The sequence below is a fragment of the Delphinapterus leucas genome, chromosome 3 (genome assembly GCF_059928025.1).
Source record: "Delphinapterus leucas isolate spDelLeu-1000000601 "Yukka" chromosome 3, BTC_Dleu_Yukka2, whole genome shotgun sequence".
NCBI lineage: Eukaryota > Metazoa > Chordata > Mammalia > Artiodactyla > Monodontidae > Delphinapterus > Delphinapterus leucas.
In genome coordinates this window covers 2,561,028-2,583,409 of record NC_143131.1, presented here as the reverse complement: position 1 = coordinate 2,583,409, position 22,382 = coordinate 2,561,028, and the positions used below count along the sequence as shown (strand labels likewise).

Here is a 22,382-nt window from a genome sequence, read left to right as displayed (position 1 = left end):
AGTGGCGGCCACGACAGAGCCGGGGTCACCGGCCCTGTTCCACCTTGTGCTGAAACCAGAGGTTCAGCCAGGGGACCCCAGCCCCTGAAGGCGGGGGGGAGAGGTCGTTCAAAGTCACCATCGTCACAGCACATGGAGATCTGGGCCCACACGTGGCTGTAGGGCGCCTAGGAGGTGGCGCGCGTGACTGAGGCGTGCTGTGGGCACAGGGCACACCGGATTCCCTGGGCGCAATGAGGATAGTGTGAACTGGCTCGCCCACGCCTTGCGCTACGCACGTGCGGAAATGATGGTATTTTAGGCGTGTTGGGTTAAATAAACTGCGTGTTGAATTAATCTCATCACCTTTGTGTTTTTAAACATGGCTGCTAGAAAACGTAAAATGCCACACGTGACCTGCGTTGTATTCCTGTCCGGCAGCGCTGGCCTTGATGGAGACCCCAGAGAATCAGGGAACGGTCAGCGTGCAGGCCTGCAGGTGGCAGAGACGGGCGTGGCGGGTGGTGGTGGTGAGCAGCTTGGACACGGTACCACGGACCTGGGTCTCTTCCCGTCTTTCCTGTCTCCTGTGCACCAAACCTACGTATTTCAAGTGTATTTTCTTGCAAATAATCAAAAACTGCATATCTGTTGGTTGTAAGGCTCCGTGAGTTTTGTCTTGTCATCCCTCCGCTCCCCTATTTTCTAATCGACCGCCTGAGATCAAGTTCATCACAAAACACGCTGTTCCTGAATGTCCCCCACCCCCAGTGTGGAGCCAGAACATCACTTTGCATGCAGAAGTGCTGGTACCTCAGTCACAGCTGCCCGTCCACCGTGTGTCCCCCCTCACGCGCAGGGCCTGCCCTCCCCATGGAGCCCTAGCCTGCTTTCCCCGTATCCACCGGACCAGGCCCGTGGCTCTGGACGCCCCCCTCCCTCCCTGCTGGGCCCCCATCCCGTCTGTGACTTCCTGGGGTTGGAGAGTCCCCAAGTCCCCGTCTTCCTTGTGGTCTGAGCCCAGTCCTGCCAGCTCTGTGCCTGTGGCCCCGTGAAAGCATCCTTGTGTGCAGGGGCTGCTGGGCGCGCTGAGGAGGGGGCTCGGGGGCGGGGCTGCCTGCTGGGGGTGCTGGGAGTGGGCGGAGCGCCGTCGGCCAGGAGAGCACCCCGACCCCAGGCGTCCCCTCGGTGGCTGTAGGAGGGACTGGGTCGCAGCGTCCACGGGAGGCGGGTGCCGGGGCGGCGCGAGGAGCCCAGAGGACAGTCCCGCGCGTGACCGTGCCCTGTCCCCGCAGGTGGCCGCCATGACGCTGACACTCTTCCCCATCCGGCTGCTGGTCGCCGCCGTCATGATGCTGCTCGCCTGGCCCCTGGCGCTTGTGGCCTCGCTGGGATCCGCTGAGCGGGAACCAGAGCAACCCCTGGCCTTGTGGCGGAGGTAAGTGCACGTCTGTGGGGGCCCTGGGGGGTCGCAGGCCCGCGCTCCCCCTGCCAGCATCCTGCCCTGAGGCTCCCTCCAGGGCCCGGCAAGCCGAGTGGCCGCTGTGCTGTGCCCCGAGCACAGGGGTCCCGTGCTTCCCTGTCCCCTGCCCTCGAGGCCGCACGTCAGCCTGCTGCCGCTGGCGTGGCCTCTGCTTCGTGTAGGTGGACGTGTGAATCCATCTTAAGTGAAGATCCAACAGGGGCCTCACAAAAGGACATGAAACCACAGCACTTTCCTGTGTATTTAAATACCTAAAGCTGTTCCTTAACTCAAACTACATGCCGTTTCTAGTGAAGGAAAACGTTGAGCTATGGGAAGGATTTTGGTGAGTATTTCCAGTGTGTTAGAAGACACCGTTCCGGTCGTAAAACCAAGTTGCTGGCCACCCCCTGTGTCTGCATCTCCGATCAATCCTAAGGGTCCTTGGACGGTTTATTCAGAACAGAAGTGTTCTTAGTTTAGCGCAGGGCCGGTGGTGGGCTGCAGCCTGTTTTTGTGAATGAGGTTTTATTGGGGTGCAGCCCTGCCCATTCATTTGTACACCATCCAGGGCTGCTGTCCTGGAGGGCAGGGGTCACTGTGGCCAAGGCCTAAACTACCTGCTGCCCGGCCCGCAAGGTTTATGGACCAGCTCAGGCCCCTCCTTTCTCTCCCAGTGTCTGAGCTGCTGGAATGTTGATGCCCTGAGAGGCTGTGGAAACGGGCGCCCATCCTGGACCTTGGTTCCCCACTGCCCACGTGCCGTGGTCAGAGCAGCAGTTACATGCAGGGCAGAGACGGCCAGTTAAGGTTCAAGGGTTTTCTGAGCCTTACATGAGCATGGCGCCTGGGGACCCCTCACCCTCCTCGTGGTAATATTTCACGTCCTCAGACCATCCCCAGTTTCAAGTGAACCATGGTCTCTCCCCCTCCCTAGAAACCAGAAGGTAGACATGGCTGTCTCCGTGGGTGTGCCCCCAGCACAGAGCCTGGCCTGAGGGACAGGAAAGTCTCTCCCAAATGAATGAATGAATGGGTCAGTGAATGAATGAATGAAAGAGTGAACGAGTGCATAGACAGCTGGGTTTTCTAATCTCTTTGGAAATCGTGCTTTACCTTGAGATTTGGGGGTTTTTTTAATGTTTTAACTGTAAAATATGGTGTCAAATATATAATCAAGCAAAATAAATCCAGACCAAATAGGAATCAGAATTTCAGTTTTCACTTGGTTGAGAACCCAGAGCTAGAAAGCAGAGATTTTGTAGTTTTTTACAAATTACGAATGATTTGATCAAAAGCGTCTTAATTCCCTGTTCCCCCCGCTCTGTTCTGGGGCTGGGCTCCCCTGCCTCCCCGCCGTCCTCTCCCACGAAGGAGGAAACCTTGCACAACCTCGGCGTCTGTCTTTTCAAAACAGGTGACTCTGGGCTGTTTCCATTTCCCTGTTTTGACTCCCTGTAGCTTTTCTTGTCTGCAATAATGTACTTGGTCTCATCGGGTGATAAATGGGCCACAGCCAACTTTAGTTCCGACAGCCCGCTCGCTTCACAGAGGCACCGTGTGTGTGTGCGTGTGTGTGTGACGTGCACACCTGATGTGCCCCACGTGGGGAGATGTGGGGTTAAGGTTCACGGGAGCTCTGGGTGCTCAGGTACGCGGAGCCTGAGCATCGTCCTGAGTATATGTGTATATGGGCGTGTCTGTGTGTATATGTGTGTATGTATATGCGTGTGTGTTTGTGTACGTGTGAGTGTGTGCATAAGTGTGTGTGCGCATATGTGTGTGTTTATATGTGCACTGGCATGTACCCCAGCTGCACATGCCGCCCACATTGAATTCCCACCCCCTGCAGCCCACGGGGTCTCCACACAGCAGTGTTTCTCGGGAACTCGGTGCACAGCCCTGGGCTCCATGGAAACAAGAACAAACACCCGGCCCCGAGCTCCTCAAAGGAAACACAGTGACAGAAGGTCCTGAGTCTGGGGCACGGGGAGTTAGGAGGAAACAAGTTTAAAGTAACAGGACTCAGAGTAGAGGACGTCACGCCATCAGCTGTGGCGGTGGGCTGGTTCACGCCAGGCACAGCTGTGCGGTTTTGAGCAGATTTTTGTTTTGATCAGGGAGGATTTTTGCTGAATATAAGTTAACGTCAGTCAGACCTTCCTAAAATAAAATCTTGGGTTTTCAACGAAAGGAGGAACGACACAATTGCGCATAAGACTCTGTGTTCCAAAACACAGAGTGTTGTAAAAACTATAGTATTTATCTTCTTACAGAACCCAACCAGGCAGGGCAGGAGACACTGCCGACCAGTCGTGCAGGCCCTGGCCCTTGGCCGACTCAGGGTTCAGGAGGGTCAGCTCAGCCGTCACAACCGGGTACCACGGCGGGGCTCAGACAGCAGGATTCGTTTCTCACGGTTTTAGAGGCTGAAGTGGGAGGTCAGGGTCAGCAGCCACGGCTCGTGGCGGGACCTCCGTCCACCTGCAGACGCCGCGTCCTCGCAGGCGAGACCTCTTCCTCTCCTGTAAGGACACCGGTCCCCTGGATCAGAGTCCCACCCCGGGACCTCACTGGGGAAGCTCCAGATACAGTCATGTTGGGGGTCAGGGCTTCAGCATAGGAATGTGGGGTGACATGAGTCGGTCCATCGCAGACGATGCCCTTTCCTGAGTGCCCCGTGTGGGGACGTCCATCCCTGGGTCATCTCCGTGACGACTCTGAGTCGCCACGTGTATGCTGGTGGCGTTTCTCACTTTCGTTGGAGTAACGCGAGTTGGTGGTTACAGCAAAGTGGTGGGGAAGGGTGGGTGGCCGAGGGCAGGCCTGCAGTCCCTCCTCCCAGCGCCACGCAGACGCCCTCCGCACGTGTGTGTGGCTTTTCTCCCGTTGCCTCTGTCACCCTGGGGAAGGAGCCATGAGCTCTGGGCCTGTCGGGGTCGGACCCCAACCCCGAGGGGCACCGGGTGGCCTGCACCTCTGCACACGCGGGGCCCCGCGGTGGGTGATGGTGGTGGGCAGCATCACCATGTGCTTCTCTCTCACACGGTTTTTCAAAGTCACCTGCACATCTGCCTGCTTTGTGAAGTAGAGTCTGAACTTTACTTCTTGTATTGTGTTTTCCATTTCACAGAATTTCCGATTTTATTTTTTCTGTTAACCAAGGGAATAATGAGCCCTGAGTGTAGCCTCAAAGTTCTCCACCCCCAGAGTCCTGCGGCCGCTGCCTGGGATTCATTCTCCTCCCAGAGAGTCCGGGACCCTGACCGCTGCGTGGCGTGTGTTTCTCTTCTGCTGCGCTCTCAGGCATGATCTGCATTTCCTGGGCCTGTTTTCTTTGTCTTTGTTCCAAGATTTTCTGGAGTATTGGGTTCTCAGAAGGAAGATGTGCAGGAGGAACTCACTCACATCTTGTGTCTGGAAATGTCTTTATTCTCTCCTCTGTGTTGGTGGGTAGTTTGACTGGGTATAGAATTGCAGGTTTCACGTCGTGTGTCCACAGAGCTTTGGAGATGCGCTGCTGACACCTGCAGCTTTGATGCTAGAAACCCGTTTGTTCCTCTCTGAGAGGTTTTAAAGTCTTTGTTGTTGGAAATTTGAAAACTTCTCAAAGGAAATAATATGAGTCTTTTTCATAAAATTCATTCTGCTCAGCACCTTGAGATGGTGGTGAAGATCTGGGTCTTTCTTCAACTCTGAGAAACTATTTTCTTTATATCTTATAGTTCTGTCCTTTTCTTTTTCCTGCATGTTCTGGGAGGTCCCCTTCTCCACGTTTTTGAGCCTTCCTAGGGAACCGGTATTTCTGCATGAGACTTTTGATTTCCAAGAGTATTTTCTTTTTCTTGTCCTCTGGACCTTTTCAGAGCATCCCTCTCTTCTGGCACTGTAATGTCCTGATGCGTGTGGATTTTTACACGTCTCTTCCGATGTCTGCCCTCGGGTCTCCTCAGGGTCATACTCCTCTTATCCATCATGTAGGTGGTTCTGCCCACACGTCCAAGTCTGAGGTGTCCACCTGTGTGATGAATGACAGATGGAGTCGGGGTGCAGGTCCCTGCCCTTGAGCACGTAGATCTGTCTCCCGATTCCCTTCCCCTGGAGAAGCTCTGGCATCTCCGGTGTCACTGGTGCCCTTGCCTTGGGACCGTGGTACTGGCCCTGCACTGGGCAGTGGCCAGGGCTCTGCTCTGAGGCCGGTACCCACACCCATAGGCATCTCTTCCCCACAGGCAGCTTGGGGACAGAATTCCTCCAAGACCTTAGAGAATTATCAGATTTGGTTTTTCCTGTCCCAGTACATCACTGTCACTGTTTGACCTTTGGACCCGAGAGGTGGTGGGTGTGTCTCCGATGGAGGGGCTGAGATCTGACCCCCCTTTTCACCAGCTCTCCTCCTGGACCTGCCTTCCTGGGACTGGCTGCGCTCCCACTGCAGCCTCCCCCGCAGTCTTGTTTCTTTCTCCTTGTGCATCAACTGACATCCATTGGCTTTTATTTTTGTAAATGACTTTATTGTGAAAAATAACATGCATGCAGAGAAGTGTATTTAAAAATGTGCAGTAGAACAAGCGACTGGAAGTGTGTGCTTTGTAGTCATCTAGCTCTAGACGCAGCGCCCAGCGTGGCCCCCGCATTGCGTGGGTGACTGACTGTGCAGGACCTGCCCGTGGTCGGAGGAGGTCGTTTCCAGGTGGCTCCTTGCAGACGCGGTGCAGCTTCAGATCTGTCAGGGCTTATCTTGGGAATTCTCTTGAGAGGGTTGTTAAGCCCCTTGGGAAATCAATCCAATAAGGGTTTAGGCCCCTGTGCTTCCATGCAGTGACTTTTACCCAATTTGATCACCCACGCAGCACAGCGGCACAGCGAGACACGGGTCCTCCTGAAGATGGCCCTTCTCCCAAGGACTCGGGTGCGTGGCCTGCAGTCACTTGCCCGCCAGGCCGTCGCCCACCGTGGTTTCAGTGGCGTGAACAGTGATCTGGTTTGTAGTGTCAGAGATTCCTATGAAAGGGAATGTGCAGATTTACATGCTTACGTTCTCATATGTTTAAAAAAGAATAAATAAGAAGCAAATTCAGTTAATCTAGCCTGATTTTTACTCGGTTTTCCAAATTTATTGTCCATCTAATTTCATCCAGAAAAGGCTGGTTTCCGGAAGGTAACAGCTGCATCCCGGAGCCTGAGGCCACCTGTGGGAGGCGAGGGTGAGGTTTACCCAGCACATCTCTGCTCCTGACCTCAGCTCTGCTGCCTCTCCACATTTCAGCGTGCATTTTAGGTGCTGACGATTTCTTTTCATTTAAAACTTATATCCTTAGGATGCTGAGAGATCACCCGACGTGTCTGTGTCTCTCGTTTTGTCCTGTGGGCCTCCCTTCTCACATGCTGCTGTCCCTGTAACGGGGCTGAGACAGCTTCCGTTTTCTTGAGTGAAAGGATGTGACAGCGTTCTGCTGCCCATGTGCACAGTCGGAGGGAAGAAAGCACAGCCGCCTTCCCTTCCCTCCTCGGATGTTTCAGTGACAGTGGCGGCAGGTCTTCTGGGATTGGCACAGTCCCCGATGGGGTGTGGGCAATGGGGCTGCGTCCCCCGCCAGGCCTGGGTCTGACAGCTGTGCTTCTGTTGCAGGGTCGTGGACGTCCTGCTCAAGGCCATCATGCGCACCATGTGGTTTGCCGGCGGCTTCCACCGCGTGGCCGTGAAGGGGCGGCAGGCGCTGCCCGCCGAGGCCGCCATCCTCACCCTGGCACCGCACTCCTCCTACTTCGATGCCATCCCCGTCACCATGACGATGTCCTCCATCGTGATGAAGGCGGAGAGCAGGGACATCCCGATATGGGGAAGTGAGTGAGCCCCCGTCCTGCTGGGAGTGAACCCCCAGTGCCGGCCAGTCCGGGTCACGGTGACAGCACAGCCACGCCCACACAGCTCATACCCACGTGAAATAGGCACTGGGCCTTGCATCCCTGTTTTCTTTGCTGTGATTTCTTCTGTGATATTGTTGTGATTTTCATTTTTTATTAACACGCAAGTGCCCTTGGCTATAAGGTGTTGAAGTGCTCCTTGAAGTTCTAACAAGAACGTGTCACCCTCATCACACAGAAGCTCTAGAAGTTGGGGACAACTCAGTAACTGTCCCATTGAGTTAGTTTCTGTACCATAAATCCAGGTGTACGAGCGTCCTGAGACCTCGTAACCCGTCACCAAAGCTGAGGGCTTAAAATCACAGGAATTCGTCCTCTCCCAGCTCCGGGACCAGAAGCCTGCCATCAAGGTGCCCCAGGGCCCCGCTCCCTCCGGAGGCTCCAGGGGAGGCTCCTTCCTGCCCGTCCCATGCATTTACCCACCGCTTCAAATGTCTTGACCACAGAGCCACCCGCGGCCTTTCAGCGAAGCAGGCATCGGGCCCTTGTTGTCCGGGCTCGGGGCTCGCGGGACAGAGACTGCATTTCCCTTCTGTCCTCAGAAGCATGCAGTTCTCGGGTGGGACTCGGGTGGGGTCCCCACGGACACGCGCAGTCGGGGACCCCTGCCGTCCTGAGTCCAGAGAGCCCTCCGGGTTCCGTGCCTTGGGCCTCGCGTCCGTCCAGGAATTGGGAAAAGCCTCTTCATCCGCTTTCTTCTCTTTGCCGTGTGGACAGAGTAGCTCTGACCAGTAAAACCCACCCCCCGCCAGGTGAGCAGGCCTCCTTCCCCCTCGCCCCCTGGGGAGCGGTGCTGTGCTCGGCCAGGACGGTCGCTGGGCTCACCTGTTTCCCTGCGCCCCATCCTTCTGGGTGATTCCACCGAACCTCCCTTTCCTTCTCGTGGTCATTTTTTAGCAGCATCAGGAGTAATTGGTGCGAAAGGATAAAAGAGTTCCAATTTGGTGAAGAAGCAAAATGTTTCAAGACATGGGAAAAACTATCACTGAGATCCCTTAGATTTTGTGAGTGCCATGGACCCAACTAGATAGAATTTTATTCTTTTTTAAAATGGTTTTTCTTTGCTTTTTGGAAGACCTCCAAGACGTAAGTCATGAAATATTACTCTTTACAAGTAACAGAAATGCTCAGAAAAGAAGCTCAGAGCTCATCTTGGTACCAGCGAGGTGTGGCCCTGGGGCAGAGCAGGTGGGGACGTGGCCTCACCGGCCCAGGAGGGTGACCAACTGGCACGGCCTCTGCCTGCCGTCAGTTCAAAGTTTTCTAAGAAGTATCTTCCCACCTTTACATCCTCGTTCGAGAGGACCAGTGTGCTGGGTGTCACCATCAGCTTCGGTCAGGGAACCCTGACCTCACACGCGTGCTGGGGGCCGTGCGTGTGGTGCTGGAACGGGGTCTGAGTGAGTGTCCTGGGGCAGCCGTGACAAGGCAACACAGGCCACAGAGCTCAAAACTGAAGCAATGTGTGTTCTCTCACTGCTCCGGGGGCCAGACGTCCAAAATCCAGGTGTCGGCAGGTTGGTCCCAAGGGAGAGTCCATCCCAGGCCGCCCTCCGGTCTCCAGTGGTCCCGGCTCTCCTGGGCCTCCCCCGGCCATGGCCACATCACCCCGTCCTTGCCTCTGTCATCACGTGGCGATCTCTCCCTCTCTCCTCCTTACGGGGACACCAGTCACTGATCAGGGCCCACCCCAGTGCAGTGTGACCTCATCTGAACTTGACTGTATCTGCAGAGACCCTGTTTCCAAACGAAGTCAGTCCCAGGCACCTGGGCTAGGACGTCAGCCTGTCTCTCTGAGGGACACAGTTCAGCCCGCAGCGAGGCTGGTGGGGTCCGAGCCACGTGCCCCAGGCCCTTCTGGCTCTGGGGCCTCCCCACTTCCCCCCCCCAGCCCCCCACCAGTGACACGGGTGACCAAAGGCTCTCCACTCCCCATGGGGTCAGACCCATCTGTCTCTTTCTCCTGATTTGTCATCTGAGAACGCTTGGAGTTGTCACTGTGGGTCCCGCAGTTTGCAGGGCTTCTGGCCATCCTCTAAGTCCACTGAAGCCTCAGTGCCCCCCGCTCCCGATCCCTCGTGGTCCGCGCTGGCTGGCTGGCTGCCTGCCCGCGCCACGGCACAGCCCTCGGGGCACCTCTGGGGGGCTCACCTCTCACCGGGCGCTGTGAGCAGCCACCGCAACGCGAGCACCGCCCCCCTCTCTTTCAGCTCTGATAAAGTACATCCGGCCGGTGTTCGTGTCCCGGATGGACCAGGATTCTCGCAGGAAGACGGTGGAAGTGATCAAGAGGAGGGCGCAGTCCAGCGGGAAGTGGCCGCAGGTGTGCAGCGCTGCTTGCGTTCTCAGCGGTCCTTCCTAGAGGCGACCTTAGGGATTGGAGGGGAGAGGGGAACACGAGGGCCAGAGCTTGCTTTCCCCGGAGGCTGGGTTCCTTGCGTTGCGTTTTATTTTCGATCAGTGCAAATCCAAGAATGTGCCGACTATCAGGCAGTTTGGGTTCTGGCGTTTTAAAAATAAAAGAAATAGGGGGAAACAATTCTCACGTGCATCTCAAGTTCCCAAATCGTCTTTTAAGTTCTGTGTCGGAAAGAGCCGGCTGCCCTGACCCTGGGGTCAGCATGGTCTCATGTCTGAATACTGCCTTAGGCTGCAAGGTGTACCCCATTGCTTCTAAAAGTTCCGGGCTTGCCTGTCTGGCGTGTGTCTGGTTCCCTCGGGGCATCGGGAAGGCTGCCCCGGGCCGGGCAGCGGGGGCCTCGGCCAGTGTTAGCTGTGGGTGCGTTTGACCTATGCTGTGTATGTGTAGTTTTTCTTTTCACTCGAGCCGACCTTGAGAAGCTGGAAGTCCCACAGGACTCTGGGTTCTGGCCGCTCAGAAGACACTGAAGGCCTTGCTGTGGCACCCATGCCCGAGGACGGGCAGCCCTTTGGGGGCTGTGCTTCCGGGGCCTCCAGCTGCCATCCACACAAGAATAGGTTGAGCCCCTCCGCCATTCAGCTCACCTGCCTGACCCGCAGGCGTGCTGGGGCCGGTCCCACGCTGACTCGGTGCCCCTTGGAGATGATCTTTCTCTGGGGCTCAGGATTGAAAGCAGCCTCGCGGGCTGTATTTTCCACCACGCAGGGGAAAGTTAGCTTACGTTATGTTGCTGCAAGTCAGTAGGAGTTGGAGTGACTGGAGGTCCTGGCGAGGAAGGCGTTACTCCGCCACTGATGCTGTGGGTGTTTGTGCCGCTGGCCCAGCCCCAGCCTCTCCCCGACCCCACCCCAGGCCCCGTACTCAGCCACGGGCTCTCCATCCCTGCACCTTCGTCCTGCCTTGTGCTCGTGGCTGCCGGCTCCAGGCAGGGGGATCTCGTCCGCACAGCAGCTGCAGGTGGGCGCTAAGGCCACCTGTTCACATATCCCACCACCCAAGGAGGCACGTGCTGTTCGCGTACCTGCGTTGCTTCCAGGTTTTAGTCAAACCAGCAGTTAGAAGGGAAATTACTGAAGGCTTCTATATGCATCTTAACTTTTTCAACTGAATATAAAGTACCTAAGTCACATCAGGACTGGAGGAAATAGGTTGTGAAATTGGCCCCTGTGAACTCAGAACTGTCCCTTTGATGCTGATTTTTTTTTTTTCCATTTCAAGATAATGATTTTCCCAGAAGGCACTTGTACCAACAGGACCTGCCTAATTACCTTCAAGCCTGGTAAGTAGTTTTCTTAATTATTTCTTTTCTGCCCTGAGAAGGCAGGGGAGACCCTCACTCCCACCGAAGTGCCTCAGCCAGGAGATGCCCTTGCGCCTGTTTCCTGTGACCCTGGGGTTTTCTCTGAGTGTCCACAGCTGGCACAGATGTTGAGGTAACCTGCCCAGCACTGAATGACCGCTGACCGGGAAGGCCTGTCAGAGAAGCCCACTTTGTTCTGAGACCCACACGGGAAGTATGGGCAGGGGACTTGCTGCCAGGGAGATAAGAGGTGTCCCTTTCTCCCTCTGCAGGTGCGTTTATCCCAGGAGTTCCCGTCCAGCCAGTGGTTTTGCGGTACCCAAACAAACTGGTGAGTGTGTTTTCCTGGCACGAATGTCCAGCGAATTTCCTGGGCCTGAGAATTGCCTGGTATCTCAGGACATTGTCTCCATCTACCCTGGCACTCTGGAACATTCCCCAGCACTAGCTCACAAGTCCCGCTTTCATGGATCACAAAGCCCTGGCCCTTCCTCGAGCCTGACATGTAGGTGTGAGACCCCCGGGTCCTCAGTGGCTCTTGCCTCCCAGCTCGCACTCTGGGACACTTGAAAACTGAGAATATTTAATTCCCAGAGGCTGGCAAGCAGGAGGGAAAGAGGCTAAGTGCCCCCATGGTCCCTCTGCCAGGTGCAGAAAGGTAATCTTGACGGGCCCCAGCTCAGCTCGCAGGGTGGGGGGCCCGGACGAGGTTCTGGTGCCTGTGGGCACTCCTCCTGGGCCGCCCTGCCTGTAACCCCCGTGTGACATCTGTGAGCACCAGGGGCTTTCAGCCTTCCCTCTTCCGGGCCAGGGCCCTGGGGTCAAGGTCAGTGCACTGACCGTGTGCCCATGGGTGTGGACAGGGCCGGTGTGTGAGCACCAGTCAGAAGTGGCAGCCGCACGGGCCAGCAGACGCAGCTGTTCCTACAGCTCTGACGAGGTGCGTTCGCTAGCCAGCTTCTGAGAATGAGGCTCCATCACCAGTGTGTAGGATTCTAGATTTTCCCCTTTTTAAGTCTGCTGCATCTGCGTATTGGAAGCACGGCGCTGGGCTCTTCGGGGAACGGTGACCCCCGCCTTGCGCTCACGGTCTGTGTCACGTGCTCTTCGGCTGGCTAAGGTTTGAGCACAGACCTGCGTGGGGGGGGCTGGGCTGGGGACTGCGTGGGGGACGCCCCGTGGCAGGTGGGTTTCCAGGAGCCATAAGGGTGCGGGTGGGTGTCAGGCCTGCGAGAGAAGGAAGCCCTGGTGGGTGACCGGTGTCAGGGTAGAAGCGGGACGTGTGTCACCCACGGTCCTCACCTAGGTGGCTGAGGATGGAGGGCATCTGAAATGTTCCCGTGGGACCCCGGGCAGGCACGGGGTGGGGGAGATGCGGCCCTGTGGCTTTGTTCTGCGCTCCCTGCCCCTGTCCGGGGCTGACCGTCGGGGTCGCGTCTCTGACCAAGCGTCCAGGCGGGGATCCTGGGGGCTCAAGTGGGTGTGGAGCTGGAACGGGGCTGCCAACAGCATCACCTGGCTAGGTGGTGGTGATGGGTAGGGCGGGGCCTGCAGAGCACAGAGCAGGTCCGGGCGTGGACTGAAGTTGCCCCGGGCGCCCGGAGAAGGCGGAGGCAGAAGCGGGGCAGGACGGGGTCTTGGGCGGATGCTGGGATGGGTGACCCCGGGGCCGTGGGAGGAGAGGTGAGCGAGTCTGGGGGGACCTGCGGTGGTGGGCTCCCCCTTCTCCCCTGCCCCAGAGGGGATGCGGCTGGTAGGGAAGACAGCGCCTCTGGGGTCCCAGGCGGCCAGGGCGAGGGTGAGGGCGGGGCGAGGCCAGCGGGCAAGGAGGAGGGGCTTCCTTCCTGACTCATCGCTCCTTTTCTGCCCCCAGGACACCATCACCTGGACGTGGCAAGGCCCTGGAGCGTAAGTCAGACCCCGCACTGTCTTGTTTGTCCTGTCCTCCCAGGAAAGCAGGCCCGCTCCAGTGACCGCCGTTCTGCTTACTTTAGCAAAGGCAGAAACGGAGCGCAGGGCCACTGCTGCTGGGCAGCAGTTTGGTTCGGCCCAGGGAGGCTAGCTGCACGAGGCTGGCCTTCTTCCCACTCCTGGATTCCAGGGCTGAAGTCAATTGTCCTCGGCCCTGGCGGGAAGGTAACTGAGAACTTCTCTTCCCGCCTGTGTCTGTCAGCTCGGCGATCAGCTGCACATGGTCAGCCCGGAGAGGAGAGGGGAGCGTGGGGCCTCCTCGCGCGCGGCCGCTGGGGGCGTACGGGGGTCCAGGCGCCGGCATGTGGGCTGGCGTTCAGAGGCGGAGGGCCGGGTGGTGAGGCCACGCAGAGCCCTCCGAGGCCCCTGGCGCATCCAAGTGGTGGGTGGCGGGGGGGGGGGGGGGGGGGAGGGCATTGCTGAGGCTGGAGGGCGGAGTGGGCGGAAGCTGGGGAGTGCCTGGGAAGGGGATCCTTCAGGGTCCCGGTGGCCTGGGCATGGGGATGGCATGATGTAGGGCCTGGGACAGCCAGGATGGGGCCGGGGTCAGGTAGACGAGACCTCCTGAACGGGAGGACAGACAGGGCACAGCCAGGCGGGTGTGCGTGTGTTTAATAAGCTCAGTGGAGACTTCTGTTTAATCAAAGTAACCTTGTCACTCAGTGGTGTGTTTAAGGTTCAGATTTAGGCTGAGGAAGGCTCCGCATCCCCTCCGGAAGGAGAATTGCCTGCTCGGCGGTGCCCTCTGCAGGGGAGCGGGGTCTGGAGACTTTGCTCCAGAGCTAGTAGTTTAACTAAAAGGAATTGAGAAGCTTTTAACCAGTGCTGTAAAATCCATTCATTTTTAAGGTTGAAAATCCTGTGGCTCACGTTGTGTCAGTTTCACAATCAAGTGGAAATTGAGGTTTGTATAGATACAGTGTTACACAATGTTGTATGGGAGTTTATACAGATGCCGTGTTATACAATGTTATTCTGCCTGTATCGTTATAATGTTATATTGTGGTCTCTATAGATACAGCGTTACACGATGTTATTTTGATGTCTCTATACATATAATGTTATATGGATACAATGATATATAGGGGTCTCTGTAGATATAATATTATACAATGTCATGTTGGTGTCTGTACAGATACAAAGTTATATGTCATCTGTCTTGCTTTGAACTTTTTCCATTTCGCATGGCTCCTTAAAGGTGCTTCCCAGGGGGTTTGCATCAACTTTGTGTCTCTTGCGTGACTTTTTATCCATTCAGATAGGATTTTAAAAATCAACAGGAAGCTAAGCCCATCATTCTTTTATTATGGTTAGCATAGCTTAAGGGCACGTAAGATTGGCATACCTGCAATTACTGATTCTTTTGGCTTATACTTTTACCCAGTACTGACACTGCTGATATCGAACTGCTAAACTTATCATACTGTTATCCTGTTTAATACTTGGTCAGACCAGGTAGACTGCCTCCCAGCATTCAGCCCATTTCCAAAGTCACAATACCTGTCCTCTCTACTCAGATAAGTATGGTCACATTCATGCAGCCTGTAAATTTAATTGAGTGGATGAGGAATAGAGTTTATTTTCTTCAAAGGGGAGTTAACCTGCTAGTCCTACACCTGAACATGAGAGAGGAGTCTTACACAACTTAAAGCATTTCATTTGCTACCTTCTGATAAATACTGCAGAGTAATACTGGATTTACAAATGAGCCCGGCTTTCAGCCAGGTTTTTCACTTCAGTAGAACATAAGCCACTTAATTATAAAGGACTGGGCTGGAAGGGCCATGGCCCGAGTCCAGGGGTGGCTGGCTCGTTTGCTGGTGGCCGAGAGGCAGCAGCGGGGTGAGACTCCAAGGAAGATGCTCTATTTCAGACTGGTTTGTAATTTGAAGAGTTGGAAAGAAACTGTATGGCTTTATGAAATCACTCTAAATTCTTTCTTTGCGTCACTCCTACAAGACGCCAGTGCTAATATGAGGAACTGTTGCAACTTACAAAGTTTTTAAAAAGGTAGCAGTAAGTGAGAGACTAGAATTATACGATGAGAATTGATAGGATTTGGGGATGTCCCTGTATTCTTGAATGTCCATACTAAAGAAAAGGGCTCAGTGATGGTCATTTTCCTTTTCTACAATGGGGGATTGGCACAGACTTTGAGACGTACTTATTTAAAACACGCAGAGACACACGTTCCTGGGATAGTTTATTATATTCTCCAAATGCAGTAGTTGTCAAAAAGCTAATAATAGTCTTTCACGTGGAAATAATTTGTCGTGTTACCCACAACACAAAACTGAGACTTTAGAAGTGGAAGCACACATGCGATTCTTTTGATTCCAAAGACGAAGCCCCTGTGTGAAGTCTTAAGCACGACTCACGGGCTTCTGTGTCGGAGGAGCGGTGCTCCTGCTGAGGAAAGGTGGGTTGTGAGTTTACACACGTGTGCGTGCATGGGCAGCAGTGACAACTCCAGAGACGATTCCAGTGGAGGGTGCTCTGACAGAGATCTTGATTTGTCCGGGAGCAGGTTGTCATCGTGGTGGTGGTGGTGGGGCGAGGGCAGTGTCTCGTGCTCGTGCAGGTAACCGGCGTCTCTGTATGCACAGTTCCTTCCCGTGTACACGCCGTCGGAGGAGGAGAAGCAGGACCCCACTCTGTACGCCAGCAACGTGCGGCACGTGATGGCAGAGTGAGTGCGCGCCCCTTCCGCGGCGGGGTGGCGGGGTCTGCGGGAAGCCCCGGTGCCCTTGGCCACCCTGAGCATTTGTTACCCAGTGTCCTTGTCCGCCAGTGTCGTGGCCTTGCTGTAAAACCAGTCAGCGGCGTCGGGGAGGCGGTTGGAGCCAGCCTAGGCTGAGCGTCGGCCAGCGTGTGCTTGGCTGCATGCATTGTCTCCTGATTCTGTTGGAGGACATTTCTGCTTGTTCAACATTTGGAAGATGGTTCATTGCCACTTAATTCTGCACATTGCAAACGTCCCCATTAGCCAGCAGTCCCCGTGGGGGCTGCGTCCGTGTGCGTCCCTTGGAGACAGGCAGCGGGGCCTGGGCTGGTGCGTCCTCGACACGTGCCATCTACCCAGACAGCGTTACTAAGGTTCTACCTCCGTCCCGCCGAGCTAAGTGTGGTATTTGTGCGCTTAATCTCGCGCTCCTCGTACCACAGTGTGTGTGTAGCTAGGAATATTCTCACCTCCTATTTCCCTGCAGTTCCCGCTTGTTTCAGGCCCTGGCAGCCTCAGCCCAGACCCCAGGTGCCTTCACCCTTCCTCTCAGTCCCAGCCCCTCCCTCCCCTCCTCTCTTCTCCCGGGCAGGGGCTGCCTCTGAGTTCGGCCACTGCAGTGCCTGGAGGGGTGCTCGGACGGTGTCACCTGTGGGGAGGTGCACACAGCTGCCCTGGTGCGACTTAGTTTCTAAGGCAAAGTCCATCTCCTCGCTACGGATGCGTCGTCCCCGCTTGAGTGCATTCTGTGAGACACACTGAGCAAAGTCACGCGTTTAACCTCGGCACACGTGAATTAAACTCAGCCAGGCGTTCAGTCCGCCCAGGCGCCCTCAGAGTGTTAGGCGCCGGAAGTGGAGTCCAGCCAAACGCGCCCGCTCCCCTCAGGCCCCCCTTCTCCGAATCCCACATGCGGACACAGAGCTGCCGGGATGCGGGAGATTCTCAACTCCCAGCTTTTGGGAAGTCAGGGCAGTGAGTGGCACCCTTGATCAGCCTCTAGATAAGAAAATAATACCCACAGAGTCGCAGGCCTGACAGGTTAGGTGTAATTCTTTGTTGTTGTTGTTCGTGTTCAGACAAATTAACTATTAAATATTTTAAATATGTATCCTAAAGAAACTCTTATGGCGTGTCCTATAATCTGTGTTAACAGAGACACGTCATGTTCAGCGGAAAAGGGCAGAACCCATCGGGTCTCCCGTTACCTCACAGCCAGAACCACGGGCGTGGGCCGTCACCTCCCTGGTCTTTAGTCACACCGGGGCTGCACCTGGGAAGGGCCGGGGTCCCGACAAGCTTTGCAGGCGGCCCTGAGCCAGCCCCGTCCCCCTTCCTGTGGATAGCCCGGGAGCTCCTGGGGCACTTCTGGTGTCTGTCCCCACGCGACCACGCCTACGTGCTCTTAAGGGGAATTTAGCAGCCTCGGAAAGAAGCCTTCAGAGTCGCTGTTTCCTTATTACCTGACTGCACACAGCATTGCCATGGCAACAAGGAACTATAGCTGTGCCCCAGTACCCGCCGGGGACTGGTTCCAGGACCCTCGGAGACCAAAACCCAAGGATGCTCGAGTCCCTTCTGTGAGACAGTCTAGTGCAGCCGCCCTCCGTGTCCTTGGATGTGGAACCGCGGATCCGGAGGGCCGACTGTCCCATCGAAATGAGTAAACGCCCTTTCAGTGACGGAGGCGGGCTTGGGGGGCAGTTTTCTATATGTGGTAAATTTCCTACCATGAACGCGCTTTCCGTGATAGTCAGGAGAAGGCCATTTTTCTTGAAATCTGACGCCGCTCTTGGAATGACTGGGTTCTGACTCTCCCTCTCACTTCAGGATGGTGCCAGCACAGATAGCAGCGGCCCCTGCTGCCCGCAAAGATGACTTGAGCTGAATTGAGCACCACTGCGGGCAGCATCGTCCTCTTTAAGGCGCTAGATGCGTGCTAGTTCCCTAGTGGGCGGAAACCACAGCGATACGAGGCTAACCACGAAGCTGGGGCAGCCCCAGGTTCCACGTAATTGAGATTTGGGGTCAGCTGTTCGGCCTTTATGTTTAGTGCTGAACGTGGTCTTTATTTAATTTATTGATTTGTTTGTTTGTTTCTATTTTGGCCACACCTCGAGGCATGTAGGGTTGTTCCCCGACCAGGGATGGAACCCGGGCCGCTGCAGTGAAAGTGGCAAATCCTAACCACTAGGCCACCAGCGGACCCCCCTGAACGTGGCCTTTAAACATCACCTTCCCGCCCACCTCAGCATCCAGCGCGCTCGCTCTGCTGCCCCGAGGGGCCGGCTGATGGCAGTGCCCTCCTCTCCCGCAGGGCCCTGGGCGTCTCCGTAACTGACTACACGTTTGAGGACTGCCAGCTGGCCCTGGCGGAAGGCCAGCTTCGTCTCCCCGCGGACACGTGCCTTCTCGAGTTTGCCAGGCTGGTGAGGGGCCTGGGGTGAGTTCCCTGCTGCTTTCTCTCGAGCACCCAGTTGGAGGCAGTGCTTCTGTGGGCGCCTGTGACACCCACCAGGCCGCCGCAGGGTCTCCGCCTGGGCACTTGGTGACCAAGCTGGAGGTCACGGGTGGCAGGCGATCAAGATAATTAATGGTGCTTTTTCTGAGGTTTGGGGGTTTTTTTTTTCTCTTTTTTTCAAATTCCACACAGAAGTAAGTGTCTTAAACCCTGAATGGTCGGCCCTGGCTGTCTCTTTATGGACGCACCCCACCCGCCACCGCCGTCCGCCATCCCCTGAGGACCTGCCCAAGGGTAGGGCCCGCACACCCACAGGGGTGTCAGTGCTTGTGCGGACGCTCACACAGGGCACACTCGTGCCTTCAAGCTCCTGGAAGAGCCTCTCTTCTCGAGGACTGACTGCTGCTTGGTCTATGAATCGTTTTAATGTTTTGTTGGGTCTTAATACATAACAGTAAATCTGCCATTTTCAGCATTTTGTAATTTTATTGAAAAATAATGTTCCCCTCATTTTTTGTTTAGGCTAAAACCAGAAAAACTCGAACGCGATCTGGACAGACATGCAGATAGCGCCAGGATGAAGCAGGGCGGGAGCTTGACTCTGCCCAAGTTCGCGGCGCAGCTGGAGGTCCCCGAGTCCCAGGCGCTGGAGGACCTGTTTGCCCTCTTTGATGAGGTAAGGCCTTGTTGGGGGGGCTTGGGGGCAGCTGTTTCCCTTGTGATAGAAATGTTCTTCAGACAATTTTGGAAGCAGAGAAGGGGAGACCAGCCCTTGTTGCCCATCCTGCCAGCCACCCAGTCTTTTGGGGTATTTTCTCCCCAAAAGATGCTGTCAACTGCACATAGAAATTTGGCTTTAAATCAACGTTTGCTGATAAACACGCCTGTAGTTGGGGTTTTTTTAAGCGGGTTGCCAAAAGGCCTGTGACGTCACACCCATGCTCGGGAGGGGGCAGGGCTGTCTCCTGAAAGCGTCTCTTCCCAGAGAGGTGGCGGGGAGATGGACATGCGGGAGTACGTGGTCGCCTTGTCCGTCGTCTGCCGGCCGTCGCAGACCCTGGACACCATCCGGCTGGCGTTCAAGGTAAGTGTGGCGTTTATGTGACCTTTAAGTTGTGGGGTCGGTGAGACCTGGGTCACGTGAGGCCTGTGAGACCTTTTATAGCCCCTTATGACTTTGGTACACTTACCGTCTGCCTGCTCTTCTCACATAAGCTTGTACTGTAGCCGTTGTTTGTAAAGAGGCCCGCAAACCTCCTCTACTTTATTTCTCCCTGGAATTTAAAGAGCCCTCACTCATAAGAAGAGTGTGGGGAAGGGTCTTCCTGAGTCCTGGATGCCTGAGCGGGACCAATGGGTTCTGTCTCCCAACACGGCCTCCCCATCAGCGTGTTGACCAGAGGAAAGCAGGGCTTCGGGACTAAGGAGCCGCCTGCCCCACCGTAGCCCAGAGCTGGGCCGTTCACCATGGGTGCAGTGAGTCTGGGGAAGGCCCATTATGGGGTCCCGGCCCGCCCGCAGATCCACCTGGCTGCCCTCAAGCATGGCCTCACCTGGTCAGTCCCCTAGGATGGAGCTGGGCTCGCTTTGCCACCTAGAGACATCCTGTCTGTGTCTCACAGGTGCAGCTCACGTTAGCCAGACTCACGAAAACATGGTGTATAGGTCAGGAAGCCGCGGTCACTCACTGCTGGGAGAACCCCTTCTCTCCCTCCTGACCCCAGCAGACCCTCTCCATGGCAGACTGGGAGAGTCCCCCACGGTGCAGGGCAGCTTCTGCGGGCCAGGCCACGGGGGCTAATCAGACGGCAGCGGTCCTTGGTAGCGCCCTGTCTCAGAAAGCCTGTCCCCTCCTCCGGCCTTGGCGGGCACCTCCCAGGGTTGCCCTTGGGCTCATCGCCCCTGTGCCGGTGCTGCCTCGGCCACGCCCATCTGGTGGCCCTGCAGCAGCTTCTCTGACATCTCGCGGTGGACTCGGTGCCACGACAGGGGCTAGCAGGGAGGTGGCCGGCTTGCTGCTCAGTGAAACAGCTGAGCATACGCATGAGCACCTTGTAGCAGCTCTACCGGGCCCCACCTGAGGGCAGGTGCGAGGGCTGTGGGGAGGACGGCACCGCTTGTGCCGCCTTGTGGGTCCCGGCACTGCTCCACGGCAACCTCCCCTGCGGTGACCACCCCTCACGGGCCCCCCGGGAAGGCAGACGGCCCCGCGCCCGGGCATCCCCACGGCGGGGCCAGTGTGTCCTGCTCATGTGGACATCCCGCCGCGGGAAGCCCACCTCTAGGCAGGAGGACAGAGTGAACGCTCCAAGAAGTCCGGGGGGTTGGGGAGCAGGTTGGTCAGGGGGCCCCCAGCGTGGGGAGGAGAGCCCACAGACAGCGCAGCGGTGATGGCCCCCAGCTCTCCTGCAGCCCCTGGTCAGGCTGGTAGGGAGGCGGGGGCAGGGGCCGCTCCTCCCAAACTGGGGCAGCAGGAGGAGGACGTCAGGAATTCACGGCGCAGGATGGAATGCAGTCGTGTGCTGGTCTCAGCGCCCTGTCGGTAGCCAGGGTTGCGGCTGGACCGGCCCCTGGGGCTCTCAGTGTGACTGCAGTACGCCCTCAGCAACAGCCATCAGGGAGCTTGGAAAAGAAAGGTCTATTACTCACAGGTCCTGGAGGGCACACGGCGCGCCTTGGGGGCAGCGAGGTCACAGGTCACGGGGCGAGAGTGTGGATCTGGGGCTCTGCCTTTGTCAGGGTTGAGGGTAGGGGCCTAGGGTTTTGGGGGTTCACTCTTTCTTGGCGAATTTAAAGCATAAGAGTGGGAATTAGGGCACAGGAGAGGAGAAGCAGGGTCCCTGAGGTGGTCAGTTATGTGGGTCACCCAGGGCCTTCTGGAAGGGGGACCTCACGGCGGGGCGGCCTGGCTCCTTTCCTGGCGGTTTCACTGGTCACCGCGACTCACAGCCGCAGTGTGTTCATTCAGGTGGGCATCCGTGAAGTGGGCGCCTCGCAGCCAAAGGCTGAACGCCAGGTCCTCACGTTGCAGAGTATATACCACCCTTTCTTGGTGGATTTAAAACACAAGAGCAGGGCTTCCCTGGTGGCGCAGTGGTTGACAGTCCGCCTGCCGAGGCAGGGGACATGGGTTCGTGCCCCGGTCCGGGAAGATCCCACATGCCGCGGGGCGGCTGGGCCCGTGAGCCATGGCCGCTGAGCCTGCGCGTCCGGAGCCTGTGCTCCGCAACGGGAGAGGCCACAACAGTGAGAGGCCCGCGTACCGCAAAAAAAAAAACCAAAAAACATAAACACACGAGCAGGGAGCTGAGGGCTCCCGGCTGCCACCTGCCCGAGGTGCTCAGGGCTCCTGAGGGCTCGGTCGTGCAGCTGAGTTCCGGCCCTTCTGACCCTGTGCTATCTGGGCCGGCCGGAGAGCTGGGAACGCCAAGGAGGAGAAGCAGCTGCCCTGGATAGTCGGGGCTGGCGGGGCCGCGGGGTGACGCCTGCCCCTGCCTTGCAGATGTACGGGTCGCAGGAGGACGGCAGCATAGACGAGCACTCCCTGTCCAGCATCCTGAAGACCGCCTTGGGCGTGGCTGAACTGACCGTGACCGACCTCTTCCGGGCGATCGACCAAGAGGAGAAGGGCAGGATCACGTTCGGTGAGTGGCTGGGAGCTGGGGAGGATGCCCCTAGTGCGAGGTGGGGGAGGCACTGCCCCCTGCACTCTCGCCAGGCTCTCCTGAAACCTGGCAGGGCTGGGGTGGGAGCTTCCAGTCTTGCTTCTGCAGGCCATTAACAGAAGCACGTTCCCAGCCCAGCTGTAAAGTAGGCGCCATCCCCGGGGCTGCGGCCAGGCTGAGGTCAGGGTCCCCGGTGGGGGGAGGGACTCCGTGCCCGGCCCATCAGGACCGATTCCTGGGGCATCTCCTCTCCCGGGGTTTTGGCTGCGTCACCTGTCGCCACACAACGCGGGACAGCCGAGATCCTCGGGAACTGGGACCGGAACCCGCCTGGGGACCGAGGCCGGGGGGTGTGGGGGCAGCAGGAGCCCCAGAAGGCGGCCCGCTCAGCGCGCCGGCCCGCGTGCACATCTGAGGATGAGCCCATAATCTCCCTAAAGTAAGAGGAGACGTTTGCTCAGGAAAGGTCATT

At 56.9% G+C, this 22,382-nt stretch overlaps 1 protein-coding gene across 5 annotated transcripts in view; it reads left to right on the top strand.

The window, feature by feature from the left end:
* LPCAT1 (lysophosphatidylcholine acyltransferase 1) overlaps positions 1–22,382 on the top strand; it is a 40,878-nt gene that overhangs the window by 15,686 nt on the left and 2,810 nt on the right. For 2 of the 5 annotated variants that reach the window (XM_022581334.3, XM_022581339.3), the window contains 12 exons: positions 1,275–1,417; positions 7,074–7,288; positions 9,580–9,692; positions 11,010–11,070; positions 11,364–11,422; positions 12,965–12,999; positions 13,912–13,966; positions 15,669–15,751; positions 18,102–18,227; positions 18,768–18,921; positions 19,231–19,329; positions 21,748–21,889. In XM_022581334.3, coding sequence (XP_022437042.2) covers positions 1,275–1,417; positions 7,074–7,288; positions 9,580–9,692; positions 11,010–11,070; positions 11,364–11,422; positions 12,965–12,999; positions 13,912–13,966; positions 15,669–15,751; positions 18,102–18,227; positions 18,768–18,921; positions 19,231–19,329; positions 21,748–21,889 — 1,285 coding nt within the window. The other 3 variants (XM_089908653.1, XM_022581338.3, XM_089908652.1) reach the window with 3 other exon arrangements.